The 14,217-nt window shown below is 44.3% G+C and overlaps 2 protein-coding genes across 7 annotated transcripts in view; both read right to left on the bottom strand.

Annotated features, from left to right (window-relative positions):
* The window catches only part of Secisbp2 (SECIS binding protein 2), a 54,697-nt gene extending 49,351 nt beyond the window's left edge, over window positions 1-5,346 (bottom strand). For 5 of the 6 annotated variants that reach the window (XM_045131734.1, XM_045131733.1, XM_045131732.1 and 2 more), the window contains exons 1-3: window positions 5,236-5,346; window positions 4,078-4,226; window positions 1,117-1,360 (exon numbers count right to left, since the gene is read on the bottom strand). In XM_045131734.1, coding sequence (XP_044987669.1) covers window positions 1,117-1,360; window positions 4,078-4,226; window positions 5,236-5,271 — 429 coding nt within the window. In that variant the 5' untranslated portion in view covers window positions 5,272-5,346. Of the gene's footprint in view, window positions 1-1,116; window positions 1,361-4,077; window positions 4,227-5,235 lie in introns of those variants that run through there. The other variant, XM_045131737.1, reaches the window with a different exon arrangement.
* A 3,336-nt stretch (window positions 5,347-8,682) lies between these two features.
* Window positions 8,683-13,956, bottom strand: Cks2 (CDC28 protein kinase regulatory subunit 2). Its single transcript, XM_004668366.3, has 3 exons — window positions 13,790-13,956; window positions 11,226-11,353; window positions 8,683-9,012 (listed from the first exon to the last, which is right to left on the bottom strand). Exons 1-3 carry the CDS (start codon window positions 13,846-13,848, stop codon window positions 8,960-8,962), a joined length of 240 nt encoding a protein of 79 aa, XP_004668423.1. The 5' UTR covers window positions 13,849-13,956; the 3' UTR covers window positions 8,683-8,959.
* Window positions 13,957-14,217: the final 261 nt, after the last annotated feature.

A 14,217-nucleotide genomic window follows, 5' to 3' on the forward strand; every position in this document is an offset into this window, starting at 1 on the left:
CCATGTAAGCCAGATGCACAAAGTGATGCATGTGCACAAGGCTGCACATGCACACAAGGGGGCGCACATATCTGGAATTTAACTGCAGTGGCTGGAGGCCCTGGGACACCAATTCTGAAAAAGAAATGAAAAAACAAGCCAAGCACTCAGAGGGCAGAGGTAGGAGGATGACAGAGTTCAAGGCCTGCTGAGACTACAGAGTGAGTTCCAGGTCAGCCTGGGTTACAGTGAGACCCTACTTCAGAAAAACCAATAAACAAACCTAAATAAGAGAACTGGGGCTAGAGATGGCTAAGTGGTTAAAAGCACTTGTCTACAAAGCATGCTGGTCCAGGTTTGATTCCCCAGTACCCATGTAAAGCCATATGCACAAAGTGGTGCGTGCAAATGGAGTTTGTGTTGTGCTAGCAGAAGTTTCTGGCAGGCCCATCCTCACTCTGTCTTTCTGTCTCTCTCTCTCGCTAATAAATAAAAAAGAAAGAAAATAAATAAAACTACCACCATGAAAAATAACCTTAGTAGCCGGGTGTGGTGGCACATGTCTTTAATCCCAGCACTCGGGAGGCAGAGATAGGAGGATCACCATGAGTTCAAGGCCACCCTGAGACGACATAGTGAATTCCAGGTCAGCCTGGGCTAGAGTGAGACCCTACCTCAAAAACCCAAAAAAGAAAAAAAGAGAGAGAGAGAAAGTTGCAGATCCTATGTGATACGAAAGTCAAGGCAGAATATGGGGTGGAAGGATGAAAGCAGGGAGGGAGGCAGAGGAGGAAGAGGAGACTTAACTAACTGCATGTATCAATAAAGAACAAAAAAAAAAAGCCAGGTATGCTAGTGCACACCTTTAATCCCAGCACTCTAGAGGCAGATGTAGGAGGGTCACCGCAAGTTCAAAGCCACCCTGAGACTACATAGTGAATTCCAGGTCAGCCTGGATTAGAGCCAGACCCTACCTTAAAAAATTAACTAAAAAAAAAAAGATAGCCCAAACCATTTTGACAAAGGCTACTACATACCACAAGAGGTGAATAATGCTTAAATATCAAAAAACAACAACTTCCTACACTTTAAACACTGATACAACCAACCAAGAACACAATTCCAGCATTTCCGCACCTTGAATGCAGCTTTCGTCTCTTGAGGACCCATGCGCTCATTTCGGGGCTTCCCCGCCTGAAAACCTGGGTAAGAGCGCACTTGGTTGTAATTACACTGCGAGGCAGGCACCGAGCAGATGTTCTGTGTAGACTCAAGAGCATAAGCAGGATAGGCATAAGGATGGAGAGTCATCTCAGAAGACAAATACTGGCCTGGAAATGTGGACGTTCTAAAGGCTATGTCTTCAGGATATATTTTCTGTCTATAAAATATAAATTGTAGTTACAATTTTCATAACGCAAACCAAGGAGGTTAAATTTTTGTAAAACACAAATTCAATTTTTTTTTTTTTTAGGATTACTCTAGCATTGGAAAATCACTTGTTTTTATAAAAGCAAAATGGGATGGGGAAATGGCTCAGTGGATAAAGAGTCTGCCACACAAGTGTTAAGGACCAAAGTTTGAGTGCCCAGCACCCATGTGCAATACTGGATGGACATAGTGATTCAAGCGCCAAGGAAGGATGCAGTTGAGGCCAAGTTGAATAGCTGAATGCACTGAGTCCTGGGTTAAATGAGAGACTCTGCCTCAGGAAATAAAGTGGAGTGATCAAGAAACACTCTCAATGGGGAGGGGATATGATGGAGAATGGAATTTCAAAGGGGAAAGTGGTGGGGAGAAGAGAGGGCATTACCATGGGATATTTTTTTATAATCATGGAAAATGTTAATAAAAATTGAGAAAAAAAAAGAAACACTTTCAACATCAACCTCTGGCCCCCACACACATACAAATGTACATATACATACAAAGAAAAAAAAAGTAAAATAGAATCCCTTTCTTTACCTATAAAGATGCTGCCTTCCTTTTCTAAACTAATGAGCTAAGGAGGGGATATATCTTTATGGTAGTGCTTGCCTAGTACGCATAGGGCCCTGGGCTCGAGCCCCAGCACCACAGATGAGTGAGTGAATAAAGGAACCACAAGTCTATGAGCAGTGTGTGGTGGTTTGAATAAACTTATGTGCTTTGAGTGCCTGGTCCCCAGCTGATGACAATTTGGGAGGTGGTGCCTTGCAGGAGGTGTTGTTGGGGCCTGGCTTAGGAGTGTTATAGCTAGCTTTCCCTGGCCAGAGTTAAGCTCACTATATTGCTGCTGTTTTCCACCTGTGTAGGCAAGGCAGTGATATCCAGCTGCTGCTCTTCTCTTTTCTCTGCCATCATGAAGATCCCATCAAGACTATAATACCAAAAAAAAAAAAAAAAAATCTTTCCTCCTCTCAGCTGCTTTGTGTATAGAGTTTTATCCCAGCAATGTGATAGTAATTGCAACACGGTGTGTGTCAACACAATGAGAAGATGCTCCAGCTGTTTGCACCCAACTTCTATCAAGTACTTGCAAATGCCTCTGTAGCCTGGCCCCACTGGTCCAAGGACTGTACTCTTTGCCAAGGTGTCCAACAGCCGGTGTGGCCTCCTTTTGGGAGGATTTGAGCTCCTCCTGCCATTCTTCCCCTGTCATTCCCTATTTAGATCTTCCAGCACACCCCACTCTTACTGTGAGGGAACAAGTACCAAGAGGGCACTTTGCAAAACAGGCCAGAAACCACACACCCTGATAGAGAAGGTGGGCACCTCATTTATTTATTTATTTTGGTTTTTCGAGGTAGGGTCTCACTCTAGCCCAGGCTGACCTGGAATTCACTATGGAGTCTCAGGGTGGCCTTGAACTCACAGCGATCCTCCTACCTCTGCCTCCCAAGTGCTGGGATTAAAGGCGTGCGCCACCACGCCCGGCGGGCACCTCATTTATTATTTACTCTACAATGCTGGGGAGTGAAAGTAGGACTTCATGCAAGCCCTCAACTGTGAGCTGTACCCCAGTCCATTTCTCACTTTTTGCTTTAATAACAGGGTCTTGCTAAGTAAGTTGCCAAGGCTGGCATGTTACCTATTTATTCCTTCCTTTATCTGGTTTCTTCTTACACCTACTTCTTGCCATTTCATCTTCTATGGTGGTTTAAATTAGGTGAACCCCCAAAACTCAGGTGTTCTGATTTCAAGGTCCCTGGCTGGTGGTAATTTGTGAATTGGATCCTTGCTGGAAGAGGTGTGTTGCTGGGGGTGTGCTTGTGGGCATTATAGCCAGCTTCCCCTTTCCAGTATTCAGCTCACTCTCCTGCTGCTGCAGTCCATCTGATGTTGGCCTTTGCTCATGCTGTTTCCCCCTACCATCATGGAGCTGCCCCTTGAGTCTGTAAGCCAAAAGAAAGCCTTTCTTCCCACCAGCTGCTTTTGGTTGGGTGCTTTGTACCAGCAATTAGAAGGTAACTGCAACACCTTCCATTAGATCTATAGACAGTTTTCCCTTTTTATTCATTGTGCATGGGGGGGGGGGTGGGCATGCGTAGGGGGAACCATGTAAGTGGGTCAGAAGACAACCTCAGATGCCACCTTGCTTGAGGCAGTGCTTCTGGGAAGTTCTCCTGTCTTTGCCTCCATCTGAGGATTAGACAACAACTCCCAGGTCCCATCTTTACATGGGCTCTAGGAAATTGAACCCAGGGTCCTCGCACTTGCATCTCAGTGCTTTCTTCACTGAACCATCTCCCCATCCCTCATGCCCTTTGTCTGGTGATGCTAGGGATCAAGTCAAGGGCCCTGCACATGCCAGGCAAGCACTCTACCACTGAGCTACATCATCAGCCCCTAGATATGTGATGAACCTTTTAAACTGTGTGAACAAGTCAACTCTGTAGCTGTATTCCTAGTAAATGCAGTACACACTCCGTCTTTTCTTGGTGGGGTTTCTGGCACATATAGTTAGTTACATTGTGCTACTGGCTCTAACCTTTCTCAGCTGGACAACATTCTCTCATCATTTGCAGCTACTGTGAAAGCTGCAGCCTGTCTGAACGGAATTAATATATCCAAGAAATACACCCATTACACACAGCAAGACTTTTACCAAATACGTACTCAGTCACCGGCGATTCCTGGACAAAGGGATAATAAGTGGCAGCACAGCTGGGGAAGACACATGCTTCTGAGGACTCGAACCATGGCACATTAAGGCCAGCAAACTTGGGGACAAACGGTTTGACATCTGCTGATAACTTGATGCTGTCCTGAGGAAAAGAGAGGAGCAGGTTTGCCACATACATTCAGAGATTTGCCAAATGTAGACAAGAGAAGTGCTCTACTCTAACAACCCAATGCTGCTATGCTACTGCTTAAAAACGTCTGCTAACCTTTCCTGCACGGTGCCATTTTGTTCTTTGAGGCAGGGTCTCACCGTAGCCCAGGCTGGTCTAGGACTTGCTTTGTAGCCCCAACTAGTCTTGAACTCACCAGTGATCCTTCTCCATCAGCCAAGTACCACAACCTCCCAATTTTATTTGTCCAAGGTAGGTTTTCACTGTAGCCCAGGCTGACCTGGAACTCACACTGAAGTCTCAAGGTGGCCTCAAACTCATGGCAATCCTCCTACCTCTGCCTCTCTTGAAGACAGTTATTTTTATTTCAGCTTTACTTAGGTGTATATAAGAACCTTAATATATATATATACATATATATTTAAGATATATATATATACATATATATATATATATAGTTAAAACGTAGTTTTCACCAGACGTAGAGGCACACACCTTTAATCCCAGCACTTGGGAGGCAGAGGTAGGAGGATCACCGTGAGTGCAAAGCTACCCTGAGACTACATAGTGAATTTCAGGTCAGCCTAGGCCAGAGTGAAACCCTACCTCGAAAAACAAAAACAAACAAAAAAACACACTAGTTTTCAAAACATTGCAAAAATGTCTACTTGTTAAAATTTCCCCAAAATATAAAAACTGCAAAAAACATTTGCTCTGTACTCAGTAAACCATAAACAGTCCTTGTTATAAACCGTCCCCCTTGCCAGGAGCCGTCCGGATCGTGTTTTCTTTTGAAATGCGGAGTAAAAGGCTTTTATCTCCAGGAGAATGTATGTCACCCACACTGTTTCTATCAGTCTAAGACGACCCTTGCCGAGACCAAGGGAGCGCGTCCCGCCCGACGATCCAGCCTCTGCGGCATCACCTTAGCAGCCGCGGAGGACCCCCAGCCGCCCCGCGGAGACCCGCGCCGCACCCTCACCTCGCCTCCCGGCTCTCTCGGCCTCTCGGACGCCATGGTGACGACACAAGAGCCCCTGAGCTATGCTAGTGGCCGGCCCAACGACCCCACGCTTCCGCCTTCCAAACCGGCTCCCGGAAGTGCGTCACTAGTGCCGCCCTTTCCGCCGGGAGGAGACTTGTGTGCCTGTGGGAGCTCACTCGGAGCGTGTGCTGCTGCCCAATTGCTGGGTTATGGAAGGTGGCTTGCTGCTGTGCAGAGCGACGTTATCAAGTCCCCTGGACCGGCCTCAAGATGAGAAGGCCCCTCATGAAGAGACCCGGCCTCTTATTGACCTAGAAGGCCAAGTTTAATGGTATGCCAAGCTTCCAATTGAAAACATTAGAAATTTGAAAATTGTTCTTTCAATGGAAGCCTACTTTTTTGGACAATGCAACACCCAGAAGCCATAGACTGTTACTAGAAAATTTTCAGCGCCAGGGATGGAATACTTTCCAGTGAGTCGTTGGCCAGGAAGGTCCTTGATGCCCACCCTCCTCCCCCAAAGAAAAACATTACAGGCCATTGCTGTAGCTCTTGGTTTCTCACCAGGAATAGATAGTAAGACCATATTGCTGAAGATGCCACATACTTGGGTTGAAAGTTCAGAGAAATCCTGCTATCGCTGAGCTGAAAACCTCCTCCATGTATACCAGCCGACAGAAAGCTAGAAAAAGCTAAGGTGCATGCAGTTCAATGGGAGAGAAATCACCAGTAGACACTGCAAGCCTTAAATCTGACCAGCCAGTCCAAATGAACCAATGGGTGCAATAGTGACATGTCTGTTATGGGGTAAACCAACTACTAAGTGGACTGAAGGCCCACTCCATGGAAGGGAATACATACCTGATAATGAAAACCTACAACAGTGGTAGTCGTGAGCCCTAGGGGGTGTAACATCTGCTGGTGTCTGGCTATATGTATATACTATGTTCACCAAACTGCCCAGGAAACACTTCTAATGTTCATACCTGTATCATAATGCTACTCTCATTTTTGGGTAGAGAAACTTCTCTTCAGATGGCAGTGACCTTGGGATAACTCAGAAGGCACCATGGTGCTGAGAAGTAACAGGAGTGCTCAGCACTAAAGTATCTCTATCACACCTTCCAAGGCTCAGGGTCCATTGCAGAATAGGTGACAGAAGAAATATAAGAGCCAAAGGAAAGGTAGGACTCATTAAAATGCAATCCTCCAGATACAAAATGGCCTGGATGTCCATGACCTTGCAGTGCCTGACACTACCTACACAAGACCATCATAATAGGAGGAAAAGATGACATCAAAATAAGAGACTGAGGGGGAAAGGGATATGATGGGAAGTAAAGCTTCAAAGGGTTAAGTGGAGGAGGGAGGGAACTCATGGGTTATTGTCTACAACTATGGAAGTTGTCAAGAAAAAAAATATTTTTTTAAAAAAAGGGCAAAATTGTTTTCAGCAAATATGTAACATTTTAAAATGTAGAAAGGGACCAGGCGTGGTGGCACATGCTTTCAATCCCAGCACTGAGGAGGCGGAAGTAGGAGGATTGCTGTGAGTTCGATGGTACCGAGACTGTAAGTGAATACCACCAGGTCAGCCTGAGCTAGAGCCCTTACCTCAAAAAAAAAAAAAAAAAAGGAAAGAGGGAGCCGGGCGTGGTGGCGCATGCCTTTAATCCTAGCACTCAGGAGCCAGATGTAGGATTGCTGTGAGTTCGAGGCCACCCTGAGACTCCATAGTGAATTCCAGGTCAGTCTGGGCCAGAGTGAGACCCTACCTCGAAAAGCCAAAAAAAAAAAAAAAAAAAAAAAAAAGGAAAGGGGGATGTGAAAATGATGCAGGAAAACTTGTATCCCTGGATTGTTTTATGAATTCAAATTGAAATCCAGACCAGAGGGTAAGATTTAGATTTTTAAGAGTAAGAGAAGACAGTTTGTGTGGGAGGGGGTAAACACCATCCTGTGGCCCAAACTAAGGTCATTTACAGAATGGGGTTAGCTTAACCAACCAGTCCCAGGACTGTTTAAGCCTTCCAGGAATCTTAATCCTAGGGAAAGCCTTCCTAAGGTTATTTATGAAAAAAAGATTGAGACCTCCTTTAAGCAACAGATAAGGAGAGGTGATCCTTCTCTGTTCACTGGCCAAGTGGACCCTGCAATGACAGGCTCAAGGACATTCCTGCTTCTTACTTTCAGGGGTCCAGTCAACCTAAACTGCCTCAGTAGTATGTTTTGCTTTGTTTTTAACAAGTTGGGGAGGGAGGAATACACAAGGGTAGAACGTGTTGTCCTAGGCTGACAAACCTACTTGAAAAATAAGGAAAGACATTCAGGCTTGGAAAAGTTGTGGTGGATTAAGGACAGAAATAAATTGCTTGGGGGGTGGAGAGATGGCTTAAAGAATAAGGTGCTTGTCTACAAGGCCAAAGGACCTAGGTTTGATTCCCTAGTACCCACATAAGCCATATGCATAAGGTGGTACATGCATCTGGAGTTTGCAGTGGCTGGAGGCCCTGGCACACCCATTTTCTCTTCTCTCAAGTAAATAAATATTAAATCTTTATGCTGGGCATGGTGGCACACACCTTTAATCTCAGCACTCAGGAGGCAGAGGTAGGATGATCATCATGAGTTTGAGGCCACCCTGAGACTACATAGTGAATTCCAGGTCAGCCTGGACTAGAGTGAAACCCTACCTCGAAAAACAAAACAAAAAAAGTTGCTTGCATTGTAAATCCTATTGGCAAACTATAGGCTCCCCATACATGGACTTCAACAAGAAATCAAGAGCCCTCTGGTTCTTGCTTGCCACAGGTTTCCTGTCACTGTACTGGGCCTGGACACAAGCCTGTGATCTAGCAGGAATCACTGCTGGGGATTAAAGGGATGGCTGTGGCTCCTCCCTTTGCTTATATTTATCATGCCCATTAAGCACAAAGGTCTCCCTTTCTAAGCTGTAGGAGATGGGGAGATGGTTCGGTGCGTTAAGCATGTGATGTTTTAATAGTCACTCATTCCTGTAATCCAAGTGTTGAGACCAACCAGCTGGACAGAAAAGCTCGAGGTTGTCTCAATACATGCACAAGAAATAATTCTTCCCAGCAGCTAAAATAACCTAAATTTTAGTTGCATAGTATATGGAGAAAACGAAGTGTTAAAATTCTTCCTCCCAAACCATTAGTAGTTAATGGTTTATAGATAAGTGAAAGCAACCCTTATTAGATGGGGCTTTTCTGTTCAAGATTCTAGTTACTAAAGTACAAACGGAAAATACAGCTGTAAAGACAACTTTAGTTGTAGCTCAAATACACCCCTGGTAACCCCATCACACCAAACTATTTTAAACTCATTTAGCATTTCTTTCAAGTAAGTTTATTTCCCAAACAGTAGAACTATTTTAAAGTCAGGTCAAATTAGCTGTCAGAAAATATACCTCAGTACCAGTGATAAATGCAACATACAAACTTTATTTAACAAAAGTAACAGGTAAAGTCAAACAGGCACTTATATTAAGAGAAAAACTGACTAGAAACTATCTTAAACACATTACAATAACCTACTTGCAGTTGCATTTACTGAGCTCTGTTGCTGTGAAGAATACAGCTCATGCACAGGTATGGATGAATCATTTGTACATTTGTCAAGTATTCACTGAATACTACACCCTTATATACACACACATGTACATTCAAATGGAAAAAGATTTGAGGATCCCAGATGTACTTCATTTTTGTTGTTCTTTTGGAAGAGGTCGTCTAAAGAGAAGAATGTGCGGTTCTGTAGAAAGAAAATATTTAACACTGAATAAACTACATAAAAAATATCAAGAGCCAGCTGATAGTTGGCTATCTAAAATGAACTTTGTTACAACATCACAGTCAGAGGCAAATTATTTGACAATGACATTTCTCCAATACACTCCCCTCCATTATTTTAGTTTTCCTTACCCTGGCAAACAGAGCTAAATGAAGAAACTGCTCTGTGAAGAATCCACCTTTAGAATCTCAATTCCGGTTACAAGTAAAGACAAATATAACCTCTATAAGGAAAGGACTTACTTAAATCAACCACTGGATCTCATACAAATGCACAACAAAAACTACCAGAAAGAGGGCTGGAGAGATAGTTGGCTCAGTAGTTAAAGGTGCTTGCTTGCAAAGACTGCCAGCTAGGGTTCAATTCCCCAGTAGCCACATAAAGCCAGAGGCACAAAGTGTCACATGTGTCTGGAGTTCATTTGCTGCAACACCAAGAGGCCATGGCATACCCATTCTTTTCTCAACTGTTTTTAAAAAGAACAAAAAACCCTACCATAAAGAGCTGGGCACCTATATAGCTAGCTGGCAGATTGCTTAACTAGCAAGCACCAAGCCTAGCAATCTCCAGTATAAAAGAGAAGGGAGGAAAAGAAAGGAAAAAAAAAAAAAAAACAAACACAACTAACAGAAAGCAAGGAATGGCAGCTTAGAACTGAACTGGGTGTGGTGGCATACACCTTTAATCTGTGACTTCAAGGTCACCCTGAGACTACATAATGAATTCCAGGTCAGCCTGGCATAGAGTGAAATCCTACCTTGAAAAACAAAAACGGAGAGTTCCAAGTAACCTGAATGCCTAGGAAAAACTATCTCTCAAAAGGTAAGTAGTTAGGGAAGATTGCTCAGTGGTTAAGGCACTTGCCCCTAAAACCTAATGACCCAATTCAGTTCCCCAGTACCCACATAAAGCCAGATGCACAAAGTGGCTCATACATCTGGAGTTCATTTGCAGCAACTAGATAGAGGCCTTGGAACACCCATACCCCTCACTTGCAAATATATAAAAACACAAAATTTAAGCCAATAGAGCTCATCCTATAGATACTATTTCAGTAGGGAGGTAGGGCCCAGGAATATTTAAGTTCCTCAGTTGCTTATTACAGAGAGGATTCCTTAAAACTGTTAATATGAACCTGTGCTACAACCAAGAATGTCATGTATGAATCCTTTATTTTATTATTATTTTGGTTTTTCGAGGTAGGGTCTCACTCTAGCTCCCGCTGACCTGGAATTCACTATGTAGTCTCAGGGTAGCCTCAAACTCCTCTGCCTCTGAGTGCTGGAATTAAAAGCATATGCCACCATACCTGGCTCCTTTAGGTCTCCCCCACCCCCAGGTAGGGTCACACTCTAGTTCAGGCTGACCTGGAATTCACTATGTAGTCTCAGGGTGGCCTTAAACTCATGGCGATCCTCCTACCTCTGCCTTCTGAGTGCTAGATTAAAGGCAAGTATGTGCCACCACACCTAGCTTCCTTTAGTTTTTAGTACATGTTTTTAATATTTATTTATTTGAGAAAGAGAGAGGGGAAGAGAGAAAGAACGGGCACACCAGAGCCTCTAGCCGCTGCAAACAAGTTCCAGACACATGCACCACTATGAGCATCTGGTTTATGTGGGGCCTGAAGAACTGAACCTGGGTCTTTACGCTTCTCAGGCAAGACGCTTACTTGCTAAGCCATCTCTCCAGCCCTCCTTTAGTTTCTGAAGACTCCATTTTTCTTCAGAAGATTAAAAATTACTTAGTCCTACCTACTAGTTTAATATGTCTTCAACTTTTGTTCAAAGCAATATAAATTCCTAAGTCAGATTTAATGATAATCCAAAAGAGAATTTAACCACACCAAGCTTTAGTCTAGTGTACTATTCAATGTCTAGAAAATGTTGATTGACTATCGTAACAGCAGAAGGCACTCATGTGTCACACAGTGGATTTAGGGTTAATGTTACCTCATTCAGCCTTAACGTAGGCATAATATCTTTCAGAGGGCTAAAGGAAGACAAATCACTTCATCAATCTCTATACAAAAAACTTCTTGAAAAAACAAAGGCTAGAACTCTAGATATATTTGTGGAAGCTATTAAGGAATGACAAGGTTAATAGTTATGTTGAATGTTCACATTGCTACAGCTGACCCTCACAACTACTTTAATTCAACTAACAAAACTTACCTGGCTCATGAATCATGTAATGAACCCATCCCAGACTCTGTTGGACACCAAGTCTCCTCCACTCCTCTTCAGACATGAGATGGGTCTTAGGTACTTGTTTAGAGAGTTCTCTGGGTAACATGACATGCCTGTTAAAATACACAGCCAAATATTAGTGTGGTGCCTTATAATTAGTATCACTTTATATGTGAACCTTAATTTACTCAAAACTTGAAAGGGTCTTATTTGAAAAACAATTTAATTTCTTAGCTGGGCATGGCGGCATTTAATGCTAAGCACTTGGGGAGGGAGGAGGTGGTATACCTCATTCTTTTTTAAGTAACTATGTTATAATGCAATTGGTATAAACCCAGAGTACTCCCTCCAGCCTGTAATTCTGGTTTTTGAGAAATTATGCTGTTAGATCAGGAGTATGCTATTATTTTATTTGGGTCAAATTCTTTTCCTTCTAACAGAGCATTTAGTGTAAGTTATCTCCAGGAACAGAATCACCAAATCTAAGTTGGGCACATGGTTATGTATCAGCCTCTCCTTCAGGTATCTTGGTGTCTAGCCACTGCAAATGAACTCCAGACTCATGTGTCACCTTGGACATCTGGCTTCACATGGGTCCTAGGAAACTGAGCCTGGGTACTTTGGCTTTGGAGGCAAGTGCCTTAAATTCTAAGTCACCTCTCCAGCCCCAAATCAACTCTTGACAACAGGATATAGGCAGAAAATACTCAAGCCATGAAAATTATCTTCAAAGGCAAGATCATACCAATGGTATAAAGATCATGCACAACTCTTCTTCAATTTGTTGGGTACACATGAATATGATCAGGATAGGTAGAGCAGGTATCTAAGACCAGAGACAATTAATTGTAAGTGAAGCCTGATCCCTGACTATAAATAAAATAAAATTGTCACCATCCCAACTCCAGACTATTAGGTCTTTTTTTTTTTTTAACAAAAGGGGGATATATAAACTAAAATACAATTAACTTGTGTTTCCTGCTACTCAGCACCAGATCTGCAATTAAACAAATTCCATATATATTCTGCATGTTACTTTACACTTTAAAATTGAATTTTTGGATATTAGCTAAGTGCCAAACACGCTCAACAAATAACAAATTTTTTTGAGTTATGTGCCAATTTATATCTTGCAGATTGCAAATAAGCCCCTGAACAATTTTACCATGAAGGAACTAAAATTATGCTCACTACCACTGTATGCTGAGAAACTAAGGGAATTTTATGTTTAAGGGTACACTAGGTTACAATTCAGGATACAGACTACAGACTAAAGCCCAGTCTTTTGTTTGGAGATAGGGTCTCACTCTACCCCGGGGAGACCTGGAATTCACTGTGTAGTTTCAGGTTGGTCTCTAACCTATGGTGAGTTAGTGTGGGAGGGCCCCCTCAGAATGGGGCCAGGAGTAGGGAAAAGGTGGTACCAACATGTGACGTATCCATTCAAAATACGTTAATAAAAAAGTGTAGCGGGGCGTGGAGGCACACGCCTTTAATCCCAGCACTTAGGAGGCAGAAATGGGAGGATTGACTTTAGTTCGAGTTTTAAAAAGTATTTTACGATTTTTCTTTTTCTGTCTTTCGAGGTAGCGTCTTACTCTAGCCCAGGCTGATCTGGAATTCACACTGTAGCCTCAGGGAGGCCTCTAAGGCAAGGCGGTCCTCCTACCTCAGACTCCCAAGTGCCTGGATCAAAGGAGTGCGCCGCCACGCCCAGCGGCTAACTATAATTTTAATGCCACATCCCAAGAAACAAAATGTATACTAGCTCATAAACTCTCAACAGCTGGATCCAGACGGTTTCAAAAAATTTTCCAAAGTTTAGAAAGGCATTACAGTTTACTGCCCATTGCTGGAGACCAATGAGCTAGGCTCTTGGCTTATGTATCACATACGTGGGACACTATGCCAACTTATTGCAACTGTGAGGTTTGCAATTACTGTGTGTAAAGATAAACTAACATACTTTATAGCCAGTATATGCATGATGTTTTCCTAGCTAGAAACGTGAAACTACCTAAAGAATCCTCGTTTTCTTCCTATGAAGACTTCCAGAGTGGGGCTCATCCACTCTAGGAAATCTAACCTAAAAGGGCAGCGAACAGCAAGCAAGGTCGCTGGTTGGCCAAGGGCGGCTTAGACTTGGCCGCTCCATCCGGGTCGTTCCCCAGAACAAGGGGATTCGGGAATGGTCTTTGAAGCCACACCCGAGTCCGTGACACCACACACACGTCCTAGAAAGGAAAACCCTTAGCCAGCGCTGCGTCGCCGTCGTGGCCGTCTCGTTTCCAGGGATTCCCGTCAAGGTCATCTCCAGAACCACTAACTCCAGAAGCGAGGAGGGCCGTGCGGCCCGGCGGCCCAGGGAGCGTCGCCACCGAACGGTTCGCCGGCGTCGCGGCTACCGCTGTCCCGGAACGGAGAGCAAGGGGCCCCGCAGAAGCCCGGCGCAGGTTCCCCTCAGGAAACGGACGCCCGCGGCTGGGCTAGGCGGCCGCTTACCCAACCTCGGTGTCCGACCTCCTGCCCCAGCCCGGCAAACAGCTCACCGGTACTCGTAGTGCTCGTCAAAGTACTTGTCGGAGTAGTAAATCTGCTTGTGGGCCATCCTTCCGGTGCGCACAGCGGCGGAACACAAAGCGTACCAAGCGAGCGCAACAGCAAACACGACCGCTCCCGAGCAGCTCAACGACTCGTCTGAGACCAACGCCCGCAGCTCCAACGCTCTTGGTTTGAATCCGACAGCCTGACGCCGATTGGACGGAAGTACTAACCAATCACACACTGAGAAGGCCACGAGGGGGCGGATTAGCTGATAGCCTATCGCGGCTTCCCCTTCGCAGCGTGTGCTTCCCTCTCAACCAATCAGAGGCCTGTTGCGGATTTGCCCTAGCGAAGACGTAGAGGGTTAACGCAGAGCGGGGGCGGGGATTGAGGGAGGGCATTGGTTATCAAGGGCGTAGTTAAGAGAAGGGCG

This window comes from Jaculus jaculus, chromosome 12 (assembly GCF_020740685.1).
Source record: "Jaculus jaculus isolate mJacJac1 chromosome 12, mJacJac1.mat.Y.cur, whole genome shotgun sequence".
NCBI classification, from domain to species: Eukaryota; Metazoa; Chordata; class Mammalia; order Rodentia; family Dipodidae; genus Jaculus; species Jaculus jaculus.

Excerpts from the sequence above, each read along its gene's own strand:
- Cks2 (XM_004668366.3), bottom strand. The coding sequence starts at position 13,848 with ATGGCCCACAAGCAGATTTACTACTCCGACAAGTACTTTGACGAGCAC. Across the intron at positions 11,354-13,789 it reads GACGAGCACTACGAGTACCG|GCATGTCATGTTACCCAGAG; the intron begins GTGAGCTGTTTG and ends GTATTTTAACAG. Across the intron at positions 9,013-11,225 it reads TTACATGATTCATGAGCCAG|AACCGCACATTCTTCTCTTT; the intron begins GTAAGTTTTGTT and ends TTCTTTCTACAG.